Source organism: Rhinoraja longicauda, chromosome 34 (genome assembly GCF_053455715.1).
Source record: "Rhinoraja longicauda isolate Sanriku21f chromosome 34, sRhiLon1.1, whole genome shotgun sequence".
Taxonomy (NCBI): Eukaryota; Metazoa; Chordata; class Chondrichthyes; order Rajiformes; family Arhynchobatidae; genus Rhinoraja; species Rhinoraja longicauda.
Genome location: NC_135986.1, coordinates 19153981 through 19179160, shown reverse-complemented (window position 1 = coordinate 19179160; position 25180 = coordinate 19153981). Strand labels below are relative to the sequence as shown.

At 44.2% G+C, this 25180-nt stretch overlaps 1 protein-coding gene across 7 annotated transcripts in view; it reads left to right on the top strand.

Moving 5' to 3' along the window:
• The first annotated feature begins 541 nt into the window (after window positions 1-541).
• The window catches only part of sf1 (splicing factor 1), a 30648-nt gene continuing 6009 nt past the window's right edge, over window positions 542-25180 (top strand). For 3 of the 7 annotated variants that reach the window (XM_078427990.1, XM_078427989.1, XM_078427986.1), the window contains exons 1-9: window positions 542-810; window positions 6695-6826; window positions 10489-10564; window positions 17484-17636; window positions 19182-19271; window positions 20370-20553; window positions 21578-21693; window positions 23472-23579; window positions 24260-24458. In XM_078427990.1, coding sequence (XP_078284116.1) covers window positions 711-810; window positions 6695-6826; window positions 10489-10564; window positions 17484-17636; window positions 19182-19271; window positions 20370-20553; window positions 21578-21693; window positions 23472-23579; window positions 24260-24458 — 1158 coding nt within the window. In that variant the 5' untranslated portion in view covers window positions 542-710. Of the gene's footprint in view, window positions 811-6694; window positions 6827-10488; window positions 10565-17483; window positions 17637-19181; window positions 19272-20369; window positions 20554-21577; window positions 21694-23471; window positions 23580-24259; window positions 24459-25180 lie in introns of those variants that run through there. The other 4 variants (XM_078427992.1, XM_078427988.1, XM_078427987.1 and 1 more) reach the window with 3 other exon arrangements.

Sequence of the window (25180 nt, the reverse complement as noted above, 5' to 3'; positions counted from 1 at the left end):
CGGGACGGTACATCCTGACCAATGAGGTGAGAGAGGAGGTCGTTGGTGGTCTACGCGTATGAGAGACGTGAGGAGCGGCCAATGGGAGAGCAGGACGATTCATTCTGACCAATAAGGAGAGAGTGGGGGGCGGGACTGTACATTCTGACCAATGAGAGCATTGATGGTCCTCGCGTATGATAGACGTGAGGATTGGCCAATGGGTGAGGGAGCGAGGGCGGGACGATTCATTCTGACCAATGAGGAGAGATGGGGAGCGGGACGTTGCATCTTGACCAATGAAAGGAGTGTATTGATTGGCCGCGCGTCTGAGAGACGTGAGGATCGGCCAATGGGGGGAGGGCGTGACGATTCATTCTGACCAATGAGGTGAGGAGATTGGGGCGGGACGTTGCATGTTGACTAATGAAAGGAGTGTATTGATTGGCCGCGCGTCTGAGAGACGTGAGGATCGGCCAATAGGAAGGGGGGACGATTCATCCTGTCCAATGAGGAGAGAGAGTGCGCGCAGGCGTGAGCCTATTCTGACGCGGGGCGGCGACGCCATGATGCGAGCGGCGTAGTGAGTGAGGTAGAGGCGCTGCCAACAGCTCGGCGGGTGAACAGAAGCCCCCAGTCTCAGCGCCATCGGAGTGGGAGCCGGAGAGAGAGAGAGAGAGAGAGAGACAGAGAGAGACGCACACCACACGACGCCTCCACTCGATTTACCGATGGAGGAGCCGGGCCGCTTCTACATGATTTCTTCGTTCGGTCAGGCGTCGGCGCGGGAGCGTGGTGGGGAGCGTGGTGGGGAGCGAGGTGGGGATCGAGGTGGGGACCGCCGATCCGCCATCTTCCCTCCCTCCCGCCCCTCCCCTTCCGCGCCCCCGCTGACCGACAGCCTCCACGTCCAATCGCCGGCCGCCAACCCGCGGATTGACGCTCCCTCGTCCAATGGGAGCGGGAGCTGGTGGGGGAGGGCGGGACAATCAGCACCGGAAGTCCCGTCCTCCGTCTCCCCGCCAACCGTCTTCTTTTTCCACCGCCGCCATTTTGTGACGCCGAGTTTTTGTTTTAATTCTCCTCATGAAGATAAACAACATGCTCCCCTTCTCCTCGCTATCGTCCCCCGTCCGCGTTGAACTCCCTCGCGTCCCCCCCGTTAACGTCCCGCCGCCGTTGTGTAAAGTGTGTATTTGTGACGGGGGGTGTGATGGAAGTCGGCCGAGGTGCGGCGGTGGTTGGGCGGCCGAGGTCGGCAAGGAAAGGCCGGGGATTGAGCTGGCGGACTAGGCCTCACTCGCCTCCCCCATCATCAAAACTCGCAGAAAGGGGCCACCGCCTTCAACTCTCAAGGAGAACACTACTGTTTATTATTATTATTTTACTTTTTAAATTATAATTAAGTATTTCCACAATTCATGCTTTCAAATAATTCATACTTTCAAATTATAATTCATACTTACAAATCATAATTCATACTTTCAAATCATAATTCTTACTTTCAAATCATAATTCATACTTTCAAATCATAATTCTTACTTTCAAATAATAATTCATGCTTTCAAATCATAATTCATACTTTCAAATCATAATTCATACTTTCAAATCATAATTCTTACTTTCAAATCATAATTCATACTTTCAAATCATAATTCATACTTTCAAATCATAATTCATGCTTTCAAATATTAATTCATACTTTCATAGAAACATAGAAAATATGTGCAGGAGTAGGCCATTCGGCCCTTCGAGCCTGTACGCACCGCCATTCAATATGATCATGGCTGATCATCCAACTCAGTATCCCGTACCTGCCTTCTCTCCATACCCCCTGATCCCTTTAGCCACAAGGGCCACATCTAACTCCCTCTTAAATATAGCCAATGAACTGGCCTCAACTACCTTCTGTGGCAGAGAATTCCACAGATTCACCACTCTGTGAAAAAAAACATTCTCATCTCGGTCCTAAAAGTCTTCCCCCTTATCCTTAAACTGTGACCCCTTGTTCTGGACTTCCCCAACATCGGGAACAATCTTCCTGTATCTAGCCTGTCCAACCCCTTAAGAATAATAATTCATACTTTCAAATCATAATTCATGCTTTCAAATCATAATTCATACTTTCAAATCATAATTCATACTTTCAAATTATAATTCATACTTTCACATTATAATTCATACGTTCAAATTATAATTCATATGTTCAAATTATGATTCATACTGTCATAATACTTCATACTTTCAAATTATAATTCATACTTTCAAATTACAATTCATGCTTTCACATAATAATTTATACGTTCAAATAATAATTCATACGTTCAAATAATAATTCATACTTTCTAATTATAATTCATACTTTCAAATAATAATTCATACTTTCAAATAATAATTCATATTTTCAGATAATAATTCATACTTTCAAATAATAATTCATACTATCAAATAATGATTCATACTTTCAAATAATAATTCATACTTTCAAATAATAATTCATGCTTTTAAATTATAATTCATGCTTTCAAATAATAATTCATACTTTCAAATAATAATTCATGCTTTCAAATTATAATTCATGCTTTCAAATTATAATTTATACGTTCAAATAATAATTCATACGTTCAAATAATAATTCATACTTTCTAATTATAATTCATACTTTCAAATAATAATTCATACTTTCAAATAATAATTCATACTATCAAATAATAATTCATACTTTCAAATAATAATTCATACTTTCAAATAATAATTCATGCTTTTAAATTATAATTCATGCTTTCAAATAATAATTCATACTTTCAAATAATAATTCATGCTTTCAAATTAAAATTCATACTTTCAAATCATAATTCATACTTTCAAATTATAATTCATACTTTCAAATCATAATTCAAACCATCGCACTGGAATTCATACTGTCAAATTATAATTAATACTTTCAAATTATAACTAAACTCATTCAAAAAATAATTTAAAATTATAATTATTAAATTAATAATTGTACCTAAACTCCAATTATAAAGGAATAAACTATATAAGGAAAATAATAAACTGATCATGATATTTAAACTATAAAGAAATAAGTAACAATTAAAATTATAATTTAATTATTCACAAAGAAAATACTTGATAATTATAATTTTACTAATTAAAAAAGGAAAATAATTAAAATAATAATTCTAATAACTAATTATAAAGGTCTGGGAATTTAATTGCCATTTGGAGGCTCTTCATTGCAATCTCCCCTCCCCATTGTATTCTCAGTCATGCTGATGCCAAGGTTTAACACAAGGGGGTTTTCTATGTAAACATCTCCCTGTGACTTTATTATGGAAACATAGGAGCCGAAGCAGGCCGTTCGGCCCTTCGAGCCAGCACCGTCATTCAATATGATCATGGCTGATCATCCAAAATCAGTACCCCATTCCTGCTTTCTCCCCATGTCCCTTGGTTCCTTTAGCTTGAATAGCTAAATCTAACTCTTGAAAACATTCAGTGAATTGACCTCCACTGCCTTCTGTGGCAGAGAATTCCACAGATTCACAACTCTCTTTCCTCATCTCAGTCCTAAATGGCCTACCCCTGTGCCAAGGGACAAAGCTGTTCTGGGGAGATGCCTTCTCTCTCCCACTCTCATCACCTCTACCACCACCATAGTCTTGATATACAGTCAAAGTCCGGTAATCCAGAAATTCTCCTGCTGGGCTGGCAGTTTTCCAGACTATTAAATGCTGCTGCTATTAATACACCATTCCCTTTTAGATAAATGTTTTGTAGTAGTGTAATCAATTTTAGAGTGAATCTGGTGAGTTCTAAAGAAGGGAAGGGAGGGGGGTTGGGTGTGGGCAAAGGGGTGGTCAGAGAGTTTGGGAGGGCCACAAGGGGGGCAGGGAGTTTACGGAGGGCGAAGGGGGGGGGGGGGGTCACGGGGTTTTGGAGGGCAGTGGTAGGGGTCGGGTGCTGAGGAGTTTATGGGGAAGGGTATGTCTGAAGAAGAGTCTTGGCCCAAAACATTACCTATTCTTCTTTTCCAGAGATGCTGCCTGACCTGCTGAGTTACACCAGCACTCTGGCAGTTTTGTGTCTGTGGGGAGTCTGGGTAGGGCCGACCCATCTTCCATTATTAGCCCGATGCCGAACCATGCACTGTTACATGGAAGTCTGTGTTTATAATGGAATTCCCAAGTCAATGTGGCCTGATGTCATTACAGATGCACACCAAAGACGGCAGAATGGACAGCACCTTCCCCCAGTCTTTTCCTGTAGAAGATTTTGCTTTCATTGTCTCAATGTCTTCCTGCAGTTTCAATTTCTCACCAGAGGTGGTTGCACCCCCACCACATAAACTAACTCTTTGGCAAATTGCACCCCTTATTTATCTTTTCCCTCATATAGTTTTTAATACATTTTCTTTCTTCATTAGAGTTTTTAGTGCAATAATTTTGTGGTAAGTCCAGCATCCTCTTGGATGTGTTGTTGCTGGTACCTATGATCATTCTTTAATACAGACATCTAATGCCGGCTGTTAATTTTTTTGTAAATTATTCAATATTTTAAAATACAGGCACATGGAGTGTGTAAAATGCCAGACTTTCTGATGAATCAGTCCAGGTTTAGTTGTCCCGAGTGAGTAGAAGGCTTTCCCTGGCCATTGGTGGAAAAGTATTTACCCAGGCATTCCGAAGCCTATTTATCCCGGGAAGAACATTGTTAAAACAGATGATGTGATTGCTGTTTGTGGGAGCCTGCTGAGCACAGATTGACTGTCATGCTTCCCATTACATTAGTCGCTGCACTCCTGCAGCATTTTGGCTTTGAGGTGCAGGTTGAACAGACAGAGATTGAAAGATTCTTGATTAGTACGGGTGTCGGGGATGATGGGGAGAAGGCAGGAAAATGGGTGTGAGTGGGAGAGATAGAACAGCCATGGTTGAATGGCAGAGTAGATTTGAGGGGCCGAATGGCCTAATTCTGCCCCTGTCACTTATGAACGTGTCTTTTTATTCAGTCTTTGTGTTGTCTTTGCTTGAACAGTAAATTTAGACCAGGACATAAGGCACAGAATTGGACTATTCATTCCATCCCAACCACTCCGCACCAGTGTTTATACTCCACCAATGCCTAAATCTATTGGGTAACTGTTTCTTTCTCATACCTTCATATACCTTTCCATCTTTTTAAAACTATCCATACGATTTACCTCCATCACATTCCCATTCCGAAAGACACAACGGCTCCTGTTGAATTTCTTGGCAGCTATATTATATTGACAGCCCACCTCTTTCCCACATGTGAAAACACATCCGGATCCACGGTCATGACATTTCAAAACTTTTAAGATCTTCGTTGGGTCACACTCAGCTGCCATCTCCTGAGAAAAGGCAGCATCTTTGTTGGTCATCCTGTCCTGATATATTTGACCCTTGCAATGCAGACATCCTATTTGTCTGTCCGTGCACCACTGCCTCTACCTTTTTATAATGTGGCAAGTGGAACTTGTATAGATTTAGCTGCCTGGCTAAAGCCAATGAGGGGAATCAATCCATGAGATAATTTGCTTCGAAGCTAGACACAAAAGGCTGGAGTAACTCAGGCAGCATCTATGGAGAGAAGGAATGGGTGATCCCATAGACAATATTGTCTATTGTGACCTTTTGGGTCGAGACCCTTCTGACACATATAGTTTGCAACCTTCTGTCGTCAACAACTAAGGTTACTGCAACTATTCAGTCTTGCAACACAACATTCATTTCCGATGTTAAGCTGCAGCAAAATTCTGGCTGCGGGCATTTGCAGCTGGCTGAATATTGTGAAATGTCTTTTCAGAATTTTGCCTGCAAGTGCAAACTATTGCATCATAAATAGTTCACAGCAAATTATTGAGGGAAGGATAGCAAATGAGGATTAGAAAATTATGTGCTCTTTTAGGAATTTAAATCTCTGCGATTTAAACTCTTAATTTAGAAATATGGTAGTTTAAAAAGCTCCAGGTCACTGTTTGTGGGAGACAATCTCTGGTGGTTATTGTTTATGGCAATGATCTTATCACTGTTTGCAAACACTTTAGTGAAGTCTGATTTTTACAAGAATGTGTAATAATGTGTCTTGTGGAATAATTAGATTCTGTTCAGTGAAGTGGCAGCAAACTATGAGCTTTTTTCTAGGTCAAGTCAAGTCAAGTCAATTTTATTTGTATAGCACATTTAAAAACAACCCACGTTGACCAAAGTGCTGTACATCTGATTAGGTTCCAATGGAAAAAAAATGAAACATACAGTAGCACGCAAACAGTTCACAGCGCCTCCTCAATGAGCCTCAAACGCTAGGGAGTAGAAATAGGTTTTGAGCCTGGACTTAAAGGAGTCGATGGAGGGGGCAGTTCTGATGGGGAGAGGGATGCTGTTCCACAGTCTAGGAGCTGCAACCGCAAAAGCGCGGTCACCCCTGAGCTTAAGCCTAGACCGCGGGATAGTGAGTAGCCCCAAGTCGGCCGTGACGGGCATCTCAGTCTAATTTAATTTTTCAGCAGGTCATCTAGCCAATTTGTTCCTGACTTTACAAGATGCATGTGTGGGGAGTTATTGCTGGCATCTTGTTGAACTACTAAGAGATGTGAAAGTGCATCATCTCTCTAGTGTATTCTAAGCCAAGATTGGCAACTGTACTGGGTCTGTATTCTGATCCTTGTTTTTGGACTTCCCTTTTTAAGATGACTTTGGGCAGAAGAGGAGGAAGAGAAGTCGCTGGAGCAATGAGACGTCCGATCAAAAGACTGTGATCCCTGGAATGCCAACTGTGATTCCACCGGGTCTGACCCGTGAGCAAGAGCGGGCGTATATCGGTAAGGATCCACGCCAGTATAATTTCTGATAAACACTTCGCGACATAGGGAAAGGAAAGTAGACTCGTCTTGGGCATGTATTGCAAATGTTCTTGTGCATAACTTTTAAACGTTGCGATGTATTTGCCATAATCTCATTAAGTTGTCAAATATATTGGGGGTGCCACAATAATTAGTTACAACTCGGTGAGCTATGTGTTTATCCAACATTTGCCTTCTCATCTTTATGTTCATGGCTTCTGCTTTTACAGATGTTGAACAAGGTGTTGTTAATGTAACTTTGCAAACTTGTCGAAATTCTGTGCAGGGTTCTGTTTAGATCACAAGGTTTGCAGTGAGCTGAAACAGTAGCTTTGTGAGATGTTTGCACTAATACCCAAATTATTCCTGGTGAGGGTTGGTGCTAACAGTACTATTACAAATTGTCTTGCCAATTATTTGAGAACATTTCGAGTTGTTCAGCAGAAGGTTGGTCTGCATGCATGACAGGAACAATTTAAGCCATTGCAAGGAATGTACAAGTTGTGTTAACCTGCAGCTTTTGAATCCTCATTAGCTCCGTTGTTGCAACTATTGGCTACTTGGCCAAGTCAGCCAACCGTGTACAAATTTATCATTTACCATTTACCTGCAGTCGATGTTTCCAAATAATGTAACTAATTTCCTACAAATGTTCTTTGAAATTTTCTTTGTGTTATTAATGCTTGCCATCCTCCATGCCTTTCCATATTTTGGGCATTAATCAGAGGTTACAATGAAAGTGGTTTGATCAGCCTCATGTTTGGTTATTGTGTCATGTGCGCACGTCCCTGCTTGCACCATAGCTTTAATTTCTGAATGACCAGGCAAAATCACACTTGGGAAAGATGATTCTCCAACAAGCTTTAGTTAAAATGTGAAGCTGCTTGCCTTACTACTTTAACATTATGCTTTCACTTTTATAGAAAGTTTGCCTAACCAGGGCTACTATTTGAAAAGCAGTCTCTTCATTTCTAAAGATTTAAATAATGTTAATTGTTTCTATTTTATTGGTATTTTTGCTAGACCTTTTTTTTCATTGAATATTATTGAGCGGGTACAATTCCAGATTACCTCTGCCATTTTAAAAAACTGGATTGGGTATTAAATGGTATATCAAGTGTTTTGAGTAAGCTTAGTTGTGCCCTGCCTTCTAACTCAATCCTGAGTCAGCCATCTTACAAAGCTTTATTTAGTGGCAGAAACGTACACTTAACATATGTTGAAAGTTCAGCCTGCTGATAAAAATGTCCCATCTGCTTCTATGTAGTCCTTTAGGTGTTGCTTGGTATTTGTGCATTACCGCAGCCTCTGCTCGGCAGTGGTTTGTGGCACTTGCTCTGTGTTGCCAGCTCCCATTTAGATTGCATTCAGGTATGTTATGTGCTTGTCTACCATTAAGGTGCCCAAGGCTGCAGTGGTTTAGTTTGGGAGGCTGGTGATATCTCAATGCATATTATATCGGGAAGCTGCAAGTGTTCACTTAAGTGAACAGCCTCTTGTTCACTTAAGAAACCTAAATGTTTTCCATCTAACAGTGAAATGAAAGCACATTAATATGGGCTACCATTGAAAGTGATTCTGTGCTTATCTTTTCTGTGATTTGAATCTGGGTAGCACACTTGGATGGGCAGAGAGATGTTTATATCCCTTGGAGCAAGCTGTTTATAATTGAGTGCTGCCCACTTGTTTGATTTCAGCTGTCTGAGCAAACTGCCTCTTTGTTTACATTCACCAGAGGGAAATTCCATTTCCCGTTCTCTTCCTGCCATCTGCTTATGAACTGCCAGATTGTACATTTTGAGCAGGACTGGACTTTTTATTTTGTTGCCCGTCCATAATGTCCACAACCCTGGGGAAATAATAAATAAATATATTTTTAAGATTAGGTTTAATTGGTCAATGCTGCAGCTTGGTAAGATGGCTGAGAGTTTTGTGGAAACTTATGGAGAGTTCTGTACACTGAACCTACACTACTAAATAGGTTGGTGCTTAATTGGTGAGAAGATAGTAATTGCTAGGCCTTTTGGTATGGCTTTCACAATAATTCAAGCTGAGTGAACAATTTTGGCTCATTGTTAAACTGAGACTAAGGTGCTGAATGTTAATTCTAGGTACCAGAGTATTTGAAGAGTTTTTTACTCTTGTAGTGACTTTGCGATATGGACTTTTCATGATGTCACCAGATGGGTAGTGAGTGATTTTTAAAAAAAAGCTTTAATTACTCGACAAATTGAGGAGGAAATCAGCCTCTGTTCATATTCTCAGTGTATGCCGGTCATACTTGCTGCTACTGAGATATCTCAACAGAGTGGAGTTAGGCTCCAGAACACCACTCCTACTTTACCCCCTGCAATTGCTAATTTGCTCAATAAACTGATAGTGAAGCCACCTGGGGGGCATCTTTTCTTTGAACAAAGCACTTTGTGTTATCTCGCATTTGCAGACTCTTGCCTATGGTTATGTATGTATGTGTTTAACACAATCCCATGCTGTGCGTCTCTATTGAGACCTTTTACAGGCGACTGGAAGGTTTTTGCTTACACTGCCAATGGGCATTTCCTCTCCATTTGTGAATATTGAGTGAAAGCAATGAATTGGTCTTGTGTTGTATAGCCATTAAGCACTGTCCAGCCTGAGCTGAAATGAATGGAGCTCTATTATTGATCATTTCACATTAAGCTGTGTTGTACAGGGATCAATACAGGGCGATCGCTTACTGGATTGAAAGCGAGAAACTGCAAATTTCAACATTTCACAACTTGATTCATTGGGGTTGTAATACTTTTTTCTTCTCCCCCCCCCCCCCCCCCCCCAAAATGTGCTATCTGTATAGGTTTTCAATTTTGTCTGTTTCAACCATGCACAAGCAACAGATTTAACCTGTGAAACAATGTGACTGTTAATTTCATCAATTCTTTCTCACCATTAAATTGGCTGTGTCCATCCTGTACCTAGCCGTCATATTTGACCCAGTAGAGGTTTGTGACCAGGCATCCTTGTCAACGGGGCTGGAAGAATCAGGCAGCCTCTGAATCCAGACAGTTCCTGCAGTCTGGAATCTGGAATGGCCTGTGATTCATTTGTCAGCTCCGGCCTGTCCCTGTTTTCTTGGTTTCAATTAGTTTAAAACGGTGCAGAAAATGTTGGTGTAGAAATGGTTTTGTTTAAAAGGTTTACTGCTGAGCCAATCTGGGAAGTGCGTCTAAAATGAAAGGGTTTAAATTTGACTTCTTTGATTGGAGTAAGGAAAAGGCTGATGACTTTGTTTAAAGCAATTCTTCCAGCCCTGAAGGAGCAGTAAGGCTACTGACAAATTAAGCGTTCTAATATAAATACACTTTTCATATTGTGGCAACCCTAATATTTACTTTGCTAGTGGTAATGTTAATATTTTTTTACACTGTTACAGAGCTCATGTTTTAATGGTATCCATATTAGGATTGTGTTGCAACTTGGGCCAAACCTCTGTACAATGTTAATGAAACTATTAATTTCTTGTTTTTAATTTTTTGACTAATATTCATGCTGTTGAAACGTTCATTGCACTGTCTCCAAGCTCCGTGCTGTGTGTTGATAACGATTTGAGAATTTATGTAACTTTTCTTTTCCGTCCTTTTTTTTCCTAACCTGGTTTCTTCCAGTGCAACTACAGATAGAAGACCTGACTCGCAAACTGCGTACCGGAGACCTTGGTATCCCCCCAAACCCTGAGGACAGGTTGGGAAAGTTTTAAAACAGCTGACAGTAACAATTTTCCTTTTCAATACTTGGTGTCATCGCATAAGAAACGTGTGATGTGGTTTTAATGGAATGGTTAATCTCTCAATTATGGTATCCTTTACCTGACGATATTTTCAGTACAGGAATGGAAATGGTCGCCTTTATTTAAAAAAAATCTCTTGAAGTTAAACCTATTAAGTTGGATAGGGGACAGCTGTGGTCTAAATTCATAGTTTTTGTTTTTCTGATGAGGGGTAGTTTGAGGCAAGACAGTTGAGTTAAAATAAAAACCAGTGAATAAATATCTGGTAGCCTAACAGCTGCTCTCACTAGATTGGCAAAACTTTGCTTGGTCAACGTGCCCTTGCATTCCAATCCTGCTGTGGTGAAGATGAATGCCTCCCAGTCCTGCAGAGGGTGTTACCACACCTGTAATGGGAGCTTGGCCCATGGTACAATCCGTGTATGTTGCCTGGGCCCAACATTAAGATCAGCATCCTTCCCTAGTCCACCGTAGTCTTGCTCCATCCAGCTACCTCTTCTTTCAGATTTTGACTGCCTGGTGACACTTCTCATTTCACTTCAACACCATCATAAATCTTTGTCTTCTTGTGGCCCCCGTTTCTGGTGTTCTAAATACAAAAACTGGGGGACCTATTTAAGCAGTGCCTGACTTATCCTCCCTAAAATGCTGTTGAAATTTGAAAGAAGTAAAGCAATTGACGTAGCCTTTACAATCTGTTTAGAACCCACCACCCTTGAGATGGCTGTTGCTTTGATGTATCCCAGTTAATTAATTTTTGTTAGTTCAATATTATCCTTCAGGGAAGCATATCCGACACGTTTTTGTGAGCCCCTTTGTGAGGCTTCAAGAGGCAGGTAGCTTTCAGGTTGCACATGGAGCCTGTTGCTGCATTCCTGCCTTTATAGACAATAGGTGCAGGAGTAGGCCATTCAGCCCTTCGAGCCAGCATCGCCATTCAATGCGATCATGGCTGATCACTCTCAATCAGTACCCCGTTCCTGCCTTCTCCCCATACCCCCTCACTCCGCTATCCTTAAGAGGTCTATCCAGCTCTCTCTTGAAAGCATCCAACGAACTGGCCTCCACTGCCTTCTGAGGCAGAGAATTCCACACCTTCACCACTCTCTGACTGAAAAAGTTCTTCCTCATCTCCGTTCTAAATGGCCTACCCCTTATTCTTAAACTGTGGCCCCTTGTTCTGGACTCCCCCAACATTGGGAACATGTTTCCTGCCTCTAATGTGTCCAATCCCCTAATTATCTTATATGTTTCAATAAGATCCCCCCTCATCCTTCTAAATTCCAGTGTATACAAGCCTAATTGCTCCAGCCTTTCAACATACGACAGTCCCGCCATTCCGGGAATTAACCTAGTGAACCTAACCATCTGTTAGGTCAGACAATTCACCTCAAATTTGCATGAAGCCCTTCTGCCACTGTTTTTGATGACGTAGTTACAATCTAGTTCAACTACATTCTTTTTACGCCTGCCTTTTCCAGAGCACAGGATGGTGTGATGTTGCAACAAGTTGCGAGAGGCATTCAGTGATGAGCAGAACTATTATTGAGGGTGGAGCGGGGTGTGTTGCATTGTTCACAGGCCTGCGTCTTAACATCAGTCTTGTTCAACGCCTTCTAATGTCAACTGCTCTTAATTCCATCACAGGAGGGTGACGGGAGCCTCTCTATAAGTTAATGTGTGTTGTAAACTAAGCTGCTGCTGCTGTGACAAAATAGTATTTTGTTGCTTGCCATCTTGCACAAAAGACTGAGATCTTCCCGCATAGATTGTGGGTTTTATAAGATCATTATTACAGGCAGCACGTTCCCGCTGACCTGCTCTGGGAATTGCAATCGCGAGGACGTCTGCGAAATTTCAAGTGAGGTGTCTTATTGCGCCCCTACCCATCCATCTCTCCACCCCAGCCCTGAACCAAGCAGAATATGACTCTGAGCATCACGCACAGCGTATGGTTAGCTTGACTAAATTTAAGGTCACCCTCATAACAATGCTATTTTCTCCTGACGTTAGTTTGAACTGTGTTTAGCAGCTGCAAAACCATCTACACATGCTCTACTCCAGTGCATGAATGCCAGGAATTTACATTGGGACTTCTAAATGCTCTTTGTAATCCAATATTCTTTTTACTATGCTCCATTGCTTATTTAACTCTTTATTTTCCGTTTAACGAATATGTCACAATTTGAATCCCAAAGTTATTCTTTCAGTTTGAACAGTTTAAACTGCTGGTTTTGGTTGAACTTTTTAACTTGCTGAAATTTTATTTTAAATACTTTCGGTTTGCTGCCTTTTTTTAAATGATGACATTAGGAGGTGACCACAGCTGTCCTTCGGTAGTTGTTAAAACTGTAAATACGTTTTATTGAGTAACAAGTTAAAAAAAAATTGTGATAATGAGGAAAGACTTTTTATGCAAGCTGACAGTCCGTTTGTACAGAAAATCCACTGGTCCTGTCAGCCACTCATTTAGGTGCTAAATTAGAAGAAGGGAGCCATGCTTGAGAAGTAGAATACCTGAAGTTCCTCTGCATTTCCAATTCACTTGATTGCTGGGGCAAATAGCTTAGCATCTGTTTAATGGTCTACCTAGTGAATTAAACCCCCTCAAAGAAAACGGGTTGTTTGCAACGGTAAGCCCGGCCTTTGATTTTCAATTTGAGGTAGCGGGGGCAAGGATGATTAGTTGGGAGCCTTGGTCATTGGGTGTCAGAAGGGCAAGCTTTTACGTGGTCACAAGGCATCCCATGTCAACTTGGGTGCCGTGGTATTTTGGGTTAAACCCCTGAAAAAAAAGTAATCAGGCTGTGTAGGAAGGAACTGCAGATGCTGGCTAAACACTGAAAGTAGGCACAAAATGCTAGAGTAACTCAGCGGGACAGGCAGCATCTCTGGAGAGAAGGAATTGATGACATTTAGGGTCAAAACACTTCTTTAGGCTGTCAATTGATATTTTTATGGCAGAGATTGACAGATTCGTGATTAGTAAGAGTGTCGGGGGTTATGGGGATTAGGAGGGAGAGATCGACAAACCATGACCTAATGGTGGAGTAGATTGATGGGCTGAATGGCCTAATTCTGCTCCTATAACTGGTGAATGGAGGGAAGGGGGTTGGCTGGGATTTGTGCTCTTGGTAAATTATCTGGTAGTCAAGGAGCTATGGCGCCCACCATAGAATTTGCAATTGAATGACTGCCAGATAGGTGAAACATCTACGACACTAATACCCTGAGAACTGCTTAGGAGCGAGTCAGCACCTTCACTTACAATGGGGTAAACACATGGCCATCAATTCACCTGACAAATTGATTTTGAGTGCAATTTTCTTTTGGTGATTGTGAGTTTCACTTTTTATAGTGTAATAACTTATATTTGGATTTCTTCGGGCTTAAACCTACTACAAATCAATTTAAACTTCGTAGCCATAAAGTGAAACCTTGGATTTTGTCCCTTGCCAATCCTATCAGATCAAATGGTGAGTGTTTGTAGAGAGGAGCTGAGGTGCAAAGTGGCTGCAGGACCAATTGTTTTCTGTTGGCTGTTTGCAGCACAAGGCAGACTGATTGCATTTTCCATTCTGCAATGTGCCAATGTCCACTTAGTCATGGGTTGGTCTCAATGATTGAACGGCAGGCTTGGATTCTGTGAGCTGAAGCTGCAGGGGTTAGCTGGGGAGGCATTTGTCTCTGGGCTTCAGCACATGGTGTCCAACTTGCCGAAGTGACTGTTAACTAGTATTGAAAAATGTGCCTCGAGTTCTTAGGGTTGTGACGATGTTGAACGCAGCAGGATGCACTCTGCTTAATGTTCACAAAGACAAGATTGGATTCCTAATCTTTTTGATTGATTCCATGCGGATTTGGATCAAATGGATACAAACAAGTGAAATAGTGAATTATTTTGAATCACTCTGCCTTTTATTTGGATCTTGTATGGGTTCCAATTTAATTTCTAAACGATGAGTTGTTGCAACCCTAGCAATGACGAGGCCTGTGTTTATAAGATTGACATGCTTAATCATTCATATATTGACATACCCCTGATTTCCTTTTAACCAAAATCCCCCTTTGACTCCTTTCTAAAACAAAACTTTTAAAATTTATATTTAGAGCAAACTAATAGCAGGGTTTACAGGTGCACTGCGTGGGACCCACCAGTAATGCATGGTTTGGAGAGAAGCTGTGCTTTTCCTGACCATTCTTTCTTCATTTACTTCTACACAAAAAAAAGAGGGGAAGAGAGCAGCTTGGGACTGCTAGTAAGGCCTAACACGTCTCTTTAGCACAGATCACAGAAGTAGCAGCACTAGTTCAATGAGTGCAGGAGAGCCAGCTTCTCTTCAGTCGACCTCTGAAGAAACCGGAAAAGGCCAATATGTCTTGATTAACTCCTATTCAATATTTAAGTCTGCTGATTGTGCCGGCCACTAGACAGCTCCCACCGCCCCATCTTCTCCCACCCCAACCCTCCCCCCTAATCCTATTTAGTACATAATTATCTTGAGTTCTGTGCAGGTTAATGTCTTTGCTCGAAGGTTTGTAAGATGCTAGCTGGAAGTAAAATCTTCCGAGGTCACCATAGAATAAGAGAGCACACACGTTTTTAATTAATAAGCTGTGTTGTCAAATGGGTTCCAAAACTCCTTTCCCTGTAGGGTTGCAGGGAGAGCTCCTCTTGTTGACTGAGTGTTCAAAGTTCAGAAAGCATTCGGTGGAACAAAAACGATTTGGGGCATGCGTGCACAGAAACAGCGACAGATGCAGGGTACCTTTGCCCTCGGCTTAACTCTGATTCAGATATCCTACCCCTTGTGCGATACCTGGCATGCTTTCAGGGATAGACAGCGGGCCAGACGGCATCTCTGGAGAAAAGGAATAGGCGATGTTTCAGGTCGAGACCCTTCTTCAAACTGAGAGTCAGGGAAAGGGAAACGACGGTGATATGGAGAGAGATATAGAACAAATAAATGAAAGATCTACAAAAAAGTACTGATGATAAAGGGAAACAGGCCATTGTTAGCTGTGGGCTAGGTGAAAACGAGTTACAGACAATGAGACTCAACAAGACGATTTTGAACCTAGTACAAAGATTAGTGTGTGGAAGGGACGGAGAGAGAGGGGATGGAAGGGTCTGAAGAAGGGTCTCGACCAGAAACATGGCCCATTCCTTCTCTCCAGAGATGCTGCCTGACCTGCTGAGTTACTCCAGCTTTTTGTGTCTCCCTTAGAGAAATCAATATTCATACTGCTGAGTTGTAAACCGTATGCTTCAGTGATTCATGGAGAGAGAGTAACTACAGCCGTTGGAGATCTAGTCCCCCTTGTTTACTAGTGGAAAGCACGGGCCTTTGTTCCTCTCCATATAAAGTATTTGAGAGAGGGAGTGAGTGGTGTAGGAGTGCCACTGGAGACACTTCCTCCTGGGACTCGTCAACCCATGTCTCAAAAACATTCGAGTGGAATCTCCATCTACCTGTTGTTTGAGTCTTGATGCATTTAAAGCCTTTCACACCCTGGAATTTTATCTTTGGAACTGCATTTAGAATTTTTTTAACAGATTTTCCACTTTATAGAATGCTGAGTCTTGAATCCATGCGTAGTTACACTGGGTTTGAAAGGACAGAGGGAACTAGTGGATTGTTTTCAGAATGTTGCATGCTGCAGTCTCTGAGCGTGCCCAGCAGAGCCTTGGGAGTTGGCCCTGAAGCTTCAAATTGTGGTCCATTAATCTGCTTACACCTCTGACGTAGATGAGGCAACAAAGTTCCGAAGAAAACTGTCAGCCCCACCCTCGATGAAGTTGCATAATGATGTGACACAAACAGCTGGAGTAACTGATTAGTTTAGATTATTGTCACTTGTACCGAGGGTGCAGTGAGAAGCTTTTTAGTTGCGTGCTATCCAGTCAGCAGAAAGACTATCGATTATTGGGTATCGGGTTATGGGGAGAAGGTAGGAGAATGAGGTTGAGAGGGAGAGATAGATCAGCCATAATTGAATGGCGAAGTAGACTTGATGGGCCGAATGTCCTAATTCTGCTCTGATCACATGAACTATATATGATTACAATGGACCTGAATAGAAGGACTTAGTGATAGTCCTGCCCCTCCCATGCTGTGGAGTTAGACAACCTCCCACCGTGCAGCTTTTTGGCTCATGAGAAACATTACTGCTTTGCTCTTAAAGACAATGAAACCAGAAATACTCATGTTGGCAGATTGGTCACTGAAATGAGCAAAGAATCATCAAAGTCAATGTTCCTGAATCATCAAATTCACGTGCCAACCCCAGTTCCTGTTGCTCTGTCGCTGTTACAGCTGTGTGGGGATGGGTCAGGACTCGGAGTATACAGAATTTGCCTCTTGGTGTTTTTTGGAGGGTGTGGGGTGATCCAGGTGGGATTTTTTGTTTGAGTGCAGTCTGCTTAGTCAACAAGAGGGCTGGCCCTAACTGCTCAAGTGACCTCGAGCTTGTTCTACAGTGTAAAATGTTATTTGATATTTTCCTAAAACTGTCTCATTAAATCCCTGTTCACAGCCTTAGTGCAATTCAAAATGACTGTAGCCTAACCTAGCCGTTGCCTCTTCTGTCAAGGCCCGTGACCACTGAATGTTCATTGTGCTCAGTGCAGAGAGTGGTGTTAACCACATTAACTGTTCACCAATCAGACTCAGCTCAGGTTAACAAGTTTCCTCCTCTCGATGCCTCCAGTCAATTGTTAAAGCCACGGTAACACATTTGGGGGAAAAGGTGTCTCTGAGTGGATTGGGAAAATGCAGCAGAGGTGCTTTTTTTATTTAAAAGGTGACATAGACTTAAGGTGATTCGACACCAAGTGAGGTGAATGTGACTGGCTATGATTTCCCTGCACAGGTCTCCCTCTCCTGAGCCCATCTACAACAGCGAGGGCAAGAGGCTGAACACCCGCGAGTTCAGAACTCGGAAGAAGCTAGAAGAGGAGAGGCACAATCTCATTCAGGAGATGATTGCCCTGAATCCGGATTTCAAGCCCCCAGCAGATTACAAGTACGTAAAAGCGTTTTAATACGTTCAAAGATAGACACAAATTGCTGGAGTAACTCAGCGGGAAAGGCAGCATCCTCCAAATGTGTCACATGAGGGGGCTATGCAAGGTTATAAAATGATGGTTGACAAGGTTATAAAATGATGGCTGGAGTAACTCAGCAGGTCAGGCAACATCCCTGGAGAGAAGGAATGGATGACGTTTCGGGTTGAGACGTTTCGGGTTGAGACGTTTCGGGTTGAGACCCTTCTTCAGACTGATGTCGGTGGATAGGGCGGTACTTTGTCCCGAAACGACACCCATTCCTTCTCTCCAGAGATGCTGCCTGACCCGCTGAGTTACTCCAGCATCTTGTGCCAACCTTCGATTTAAACCAGGATCTGCAGTTTTCTTTCGTACACAAGGTTATAAAATGACACGTTGAGGACTGAGACAGGAATGTCACAAAGGAAAGTAAATTGTAACGTTTGTTATGGTATTAAAATGTTCCACCAAAAGCATTGGAGCCACGGGGGACTTCAGGGGAAAAACAGGTTAAACCTTAAGGGACCGGTGAGGAAGGGTGGTGAGTGCTTTGCCGGCTGGTTCTGAGGGAATGCACAGCAGCCACAGATGGCAACCGGTGTATTGGTGAGCAGGTGTGCTTGACAACAAATTGAGGAAAGAAGGAACGGAACTCCTCGCCCAAACCTGCACGGGTTTGTACATCCTCCATCTTAACTTGCTGAAGCAACCAGAAACACACCTAGCACAAACCAGCACAGTTATCTATCTGTAGAGGACAATAGACAATAGGTGCAGGAGTAGGCCATTCGGCCAGCACTGCCATTCAATGTGATCATGGCTGATCATTCTCAATCAGTACCCCGTTCCTGCCTTCTCCCCATACCCCCTGACTCCGCTATCTTTAAGAGCTCTATCTAATTCTCTCTTGAAAGCATCCAGAGAATTGGCCTCCACTCCCTTCTGAGGCAGAGAATTCCACAGATTCACAACTCTCTGGGTGAAAAAGTTTTTCCTCGTCTCCGTTCTAAATGGCCTCTCCCTCATTCTTAAAAAGGTCCAGTGTAACCTTGTAGCTGCTGCCATTTTGTTTACTGGCAGCTGAGTTTCAGCATCTCATTGTGGGGCTGCAGGTAGAGGGAGTATTAGAGTGGCAGTGGTTGGTATTCTGTAAACCTTGTCGCCGTTTAGTTTAGAGATACAGAGATACAAACCCTTTGGCCCACGGAGTCCGCACCCGCCAGCGATCCCTACACACACGAACACTGCCCTACACACACGAACACTGGCCTACACACACTAGGGACAAGTTTACATTTACACCAAGCCAATTAATCTACAAACTTGCACGTCTTTGGAGTGGGAGGAAACCGAAGATCTCAGAGAAAACCCATGCAGGTCATGGGGAGAACGTGCAAACTCTGTTCAGACTTCACCCGTAGTCAGGATCGAACCTGGGTCTCTGGCGCTGTGAGGCAGCAGCTCTACCTGCTGCGCCACCCAGGGTACTGGGTTTTAATGTTCTTTCCATTTTGTTTCCCCAGGCCACCAGCCACACGTGTAAGTGACAAGGTGATGATTCCACAGGACGAGTATCCGGAGATCAACTTTGTTGGACTACTGATTGGACCTAGGTAAAAAAAGCTGCTGCGCTCTTCCAAGCTGTTTCTTCAGCCTCCTTCCTGTGTGACGCTCGTTCCGTATTGGGCGGCGGGTTTGTTTCTTCCTGCGTTAGCTGTATACATCGTGCAACAGAGGAAAGAGAACGTTTTATTTGCAAGCAATTCATTATTAAGTGAGCAGTTTGCCTGGTTCTGAAGCCTGACCAAGGCACCAGACAGTCAGATATCTGCTCCTGGTTGTGGTGCTGCTGGAAGGTTGCACACACTTCCTCATTATAGGATTAATTTAGATTTAGTTTAGAGATGAAGCATATAAACAGGCCCTTCAGCCCACCTACTCCACCCCAGCCATCCATCACCCGTTCACACTTGATCAATCTTTCCCCCTTTCTCATCAACTCCCTACACACTAGGGGCAATTTACAGAGGGCAAATTCACCTACAAACCCATGTGTCTTTGGGATGTGGGAGGAAACCAGCACACCTGGAGAAAACCCACATGGTCACAGGGAGAACGTGCAAACGCCACACAAGGTCAGGATTGGACCTGAGTCTCTGGCGCGGAGAGGCAGCAGCTCTACAGGATGCACCATTGTGCCGCCACTGATCTTGGCATTGCCCTGAGTGAACCAACTAAATGCTTCTTGGCTTGGATGAAGAGCCCTAGTGATTAGAGATTACAGCATGAAAACGGGGCCTTCGGCCCACTGAGTCCACACCGACCACACTAACACTATCCTACACACTAGGGACAATTTTACCAAAGCCAATTAACCTACAAACCTGTACTCCTTAGAGTGGGAGGAAACCGGAGCACATGGAAAAAACCCACGCAGTCACAGGGAGAACGTACAACTCTACAGACGATGCCCGCAAGTCAGGATCTAACCTGGGTCTCTGGCGCTGTGAGGCAGCAGCTCTAATAGTTGCGCCACCGTGCCGACCCTGGTGCTGAGGCACTGTTCAGTCCTGAATTACCTGCCATGCAGTTGACATTGGTTTTCCTCGTTCTGGATAAGAAATATTACAAATGAGACATCGTGTTGTAATGTGATATGCCACCAGCTTGTATCCAGGTGGGTTTGTGAACTCTCTCTGTCTCTCTCTCAGGGGCAACACTCTGAAGAACATTGAGAAAGAGTGCAATGCCAAAATCATGATCCGAGGGAAAGGTTCGGTGAAGGAAGGGAAGGTGGGACGGAAGGACGGGCAGATGCTGCCGGGAGAAGATGAGCCGCTGCACGCATTGGTCACCGCCAACACCATGGAGAACGTGAAGAAGGCCGTGGAACAGGTAGAGCAGCTCCGCTCCTGCCTCCTTTCCCCTTGCCTGCCCATCCAGTATTGGTAGAGCCCTGGAGCTCTTTGGCCATTCATTCACCCCAGGGACATTATCCCTCGTTTCACGGTGACCCGTTTAATTTAATGATGACCCACTGGGTTTAGTCATTTGGGCAACTCTGATCATGTGCTTGGTAGAGATCGGCAGTACATTTTCCTCAGGTTGGAGTGGCTTAAATTCCAAGCCCACTGGTTAATGGTTTTGAGGGCCTGCTCCAAACATACCCATCAAGTGGAGACGTTTAATGGGCTCCAAACATACCCATCATGTGGAGACGTTTAATGGGCTCCAAACATACCCATCAAGTGGAGACGTTTAATGGGGTCTACGCACAGAAGGTTTAAATTTGGTGAAGAAAGTTCATTTTGCAGTGAAATTGTAGGGTTGGCCTATTGGCTTAAGTGCTGCAATTCTTTGGGGAGTTAAGTTCTAGGAGAAGAATTAGGCCATTCGGCCCATCGAGTCTACTCCGCCATTCAATCGTGGCTGATCCATCTCTCCCTCTCAACCCCATTCTCCTGCCTTTTCCCCATAACCCCTGACACCCGTACTAATCAAGAATCTGTTTGTCCAATCTGTCTCATCACCAAATAAATATTGGCGGACAGTTCTCTCCCATTCCTGTATGTGTTGTTGGTCATCAGACTGTGTAAGTACCCTTCTATTCTTTAGCCCAAAATCATGAAACATAAACAAAACGCTGGGAGTATTTTGCTGAAGAAAGTCTTGATCTTCTGGAGCAGTGACCTTTCATCAAAAGCCCACCCCAAAATCCACGTCCTGGTTGGGATCGATGAAGTTATCCGTGCAGAGAAATAAAGCTGAATCCCTTGACCTTGATTGCCGCCGCGCCTGCTCTGTTGGGGCAGGAGGGTGGTTCTGTTCTCCTGGGCTGTGCCTCGGCCGTGGGTATGTGGGTGGGTACATGGGTGGGTGGGTACCATGTCTGACCGCAGGTGCTGCTTGGTCTGCGCAGATCCGAGGTATCCTGAAGCAAGGGATCGAAACTCCCGAGGACCAGAATGACCTGCGGAAGATGCAGCTGAGGGAACTGGCTCGCCTCAATGGCACTCTGCGGGAGGATGACAACAGGTATCACCAACTCAACACGGCGTACAGTAACCACCGGACCTTTCAGCCAAAACATCGCCTATTCATTTTCTCCAGAGATGCTGGCTGTCCCACTGAGTTACTCCAGCACTGTGTGTCTAACTTCGGTTTAATCTGCGGATCCCTTCTACACCTTCGAGCCCCACTGAGTCCCTGCTGACCAATGATCACCTGTTCGTTCACACTAGTTCTGTTATCCCAGTTTTGCATCCACCCCGTACACGCTAGTGGCAATTAATAGGGCCAATTAACGTACAATCCCACACATCCTTGGCATGTGGGAGTAAACCTGGGGGAGCGTACCCAACAGTGAAACATTTCAAATTTCAAACACCACCAAGAGCACAGGAGGAAACAATGCCACCTGAACACTGATGTTTAGAGATACAGCAGGGAAACGGGCCCTTTGGCCCACTGAGTCCATACTAGCCATCAATCATGCTTTCACGCTAGTTCTGTTATCCCAATTTCTCATCCGCTCCCTACACACAAATTAATCTACAAACCCGCACGTCCTTGGGACGTGGGAGGGAATCGGAGCGCCCGGAGGCAACCCACGTGGTGACGGCGAACGTGCAAACTCCACACAGACAACACCCAAGGTCAGGATTGAGCCAGGGTCTCTGGCGCTGTGAGGCAGCAGCTCTACCCGCAGTGCAGCACTGAGGGAGGCACAAGGAACAGCTCATTTATAAAATAATACTGCTGGAGTAACTTAGGCCAGGCTGCATGTCTGGAGAGCATGAATAGGTGTTTAGTCGGGACCCTTCAGACCAATGATTGGGGGGGGGGGGCAATGCCTGATGAATGGTAGACAGGGGGTGGGGGGGGGCTTAAGTTCAGTACATTGTCATGTGTACTGAGGAACAGTGAAAAGCTTTTTGCTATCCAGTCAAAGAAGACTATACATGATTACAATGAAGCTATCTAGTGTACAGATAAAGGATGTAACATTTAGTGTAGAATAAAATGGAATTGAAGGTCTCCCATGAGGTAGATGGTAAGTCGGGACTGCTGTCTAGCTGATGGGAACGGTTCAGTTGCCTGATTACAACTGTCCCTGAATCTGGACGTTTGCGTGTTCAAAATTGTGTGCCTCTCGCCAAAGTGTTGAGTTTAACGTGGGTGAGTTGAGTTTAACATCAGTGAGTTGAGTTTAACATCAGTGGGTTGAGTTTAACATCAGTGAGTTGAGTTTAACATCAGTGAGTTGAGTTTAACGTCAGTGGGTTGAGTTGAGTTTAACATCAGTGAGTTGTGTTTAACGTGGGTGAGTTGTGTTTAACGTGGGTGAGTTGTGTTTAACGTGGGTGAGTTGAGTTTAACATCAGTGAGTTGTGTTTAACGTGGGTGAGTTGAGTTTAACGTGGGTGAGTTGAGTTTAACGTGGGTGAGTTGTGTTTAACGTGGGTGAGTTGTGTTTAACGTGGGTGAGTTGTGTTTAACGTGGGTGAGTTGTGTTTAACGTGGGTGAGTTGTGTTTAACGTGGGTGAGTTGTGTTTAACGTGGGTGAGTTGTGTTTAACGTGGGTGAGTTGTGTTTAACGTGGGTGAGTTGTGTTTAACGTGGGTGAGTTGTGTTTAACGTGGGTGAGTTGTGTTTAACGTGGGTGAGTTGTGTTTAACGTGGGTGAGTTGAGTTTAACGTGGGTGAGTTGAGTTTAACGTGGGTGAGTTTTGAGCTCGGGGTGGGGGGGGGGGGCGTTGGGCCCGGCTGGTGAAACGCTGAGACTGAGAGCGGCTTCCCTTGTGCTGAGCAGGATCCTGCGGCCGTGGCAGAGCACGGAGCCCAGGAGCATCACCAACACCACGCTGTGTACAAAGTGCGGTGGGGCCGGACACATTGCTTCCGACTGCAAGTTCTCCAGGTCAGTAACTGTTGTGCTGGGCTTACACGGATCAGAGGAGTCGCTGTCCGCCGCTGGTAAAGTTCCAAAGTGTCCACGTTAGTGTTTAGAGATACAGCGCGGAAACAGGCCCCTCGCTCTACCGAGTCTGCACCAACCGACCAGCGATTGTCCATTCACACACTAGTGTAGTTTAGAGATACAGTGCGGAAACACAATCCCTTCCCCACCGAGTCTGCACCAACCGACCAGCGATCCTCGCACATTAACACTACCCTACAATACAATACATCTTTATTGTCATTGTACAGGGTTACAACGAGATTGGGAATGCGCCTTCCATACGATGCAATAAATGAATTAGCTAATCAGTATAAATTTAGACAACCCAGTGAAACTAAATTAGAAACTGTTTTAAAACAGAATCAAGTTCAAGTAGGTCTGTGCCGGTTCACTGTGCGGTTCACTACATGTACTAGGGATAATTTTACAATCAAACCAAGACAATTAACCTGCATGTCCTTGGAGTGTGGGAGGAAACCGGGGATCTCGGAGAAAACCCACGCTCCGGCACTGTGTGTTGATTCTGTACGCGCTGTGTTGATTTGATGAAGCCATGTGAATTGTCCTGTTGCCATTGTGAATTGGACATTGTGCAGTTAGTTACCTGGTCTTCCTACTGCATGGTTCATGCCCTGCAGTGGGGCTTCCTTCAACAGGCCGGGTGACCCGCAGTCGGCTCAGGACAAGGCGCGCATGGACAAGGAGTACCTGTCGCTGATGGCCGAGCTGGGGGAAGCGCCCGTACCAACATCCACATCGTCCATGGGCCATCCGAGTTCCTCACAGCCCGGTATCCAACGCAACACAGGGCCCAGTAATGCCCAGCAGCAGCTTCCAGTGAGTCCCAGCACCCCTTCACCTTTTGTTCTTTTGCACCCAGGAGCTTGGTGCACAGGTAGAAGGTATCAGTAACTGTTTGTCTCTCTCCAAACAGCTCTCTAATCCCAGAGCCAGCTCTTACTTCTTCAGAGATGCTGCCTGTCCCGCTGAATTACTCCAGCATGTTGTGTCTTATCCTCAGTGTAAACCAGTATCTGCAGTTCCTTCCTACACCTTCCCTCTTGCATGTCTGAAGAAAGATCCAGACCAGAAACGTCACCTATCCATGTTCTCCACAGATGCTGCCTGACCCGCTGAGTTACTCCAGCACTCTGTGAAACGTCACCTATCCATGTTCTCCACAGATGCTGCCTGACCCGCTGAGTTACTCCAGCACTCTGTGAAACGTCACCTATCCATGTTCTCCACAGATGCTGCCTGACCCGCTGAGTTACTCCAGCACTTTCTGTCTTTATCTGTACGCAGTTTCTCGTTTCTCCTTACCTCTTATTGCTGATCCTCACCTCCTACGTCCCGGTCCACGTGGCTGTAGATTGTCCCGGCTCACACATCAAGGAAAATGGTTCATGGAGCCACAGTGACCTGGTGCCCATTTACACTAATCTGAAGAATGGTCTCGACCCGAAACGTCACCCATTCCTTCTCTCCCGAGATGCTGCCCGACCCGCTGAGTTACTCCAGCATTTTGTGAATAATTTACACTAATCCCTCTTGCTATT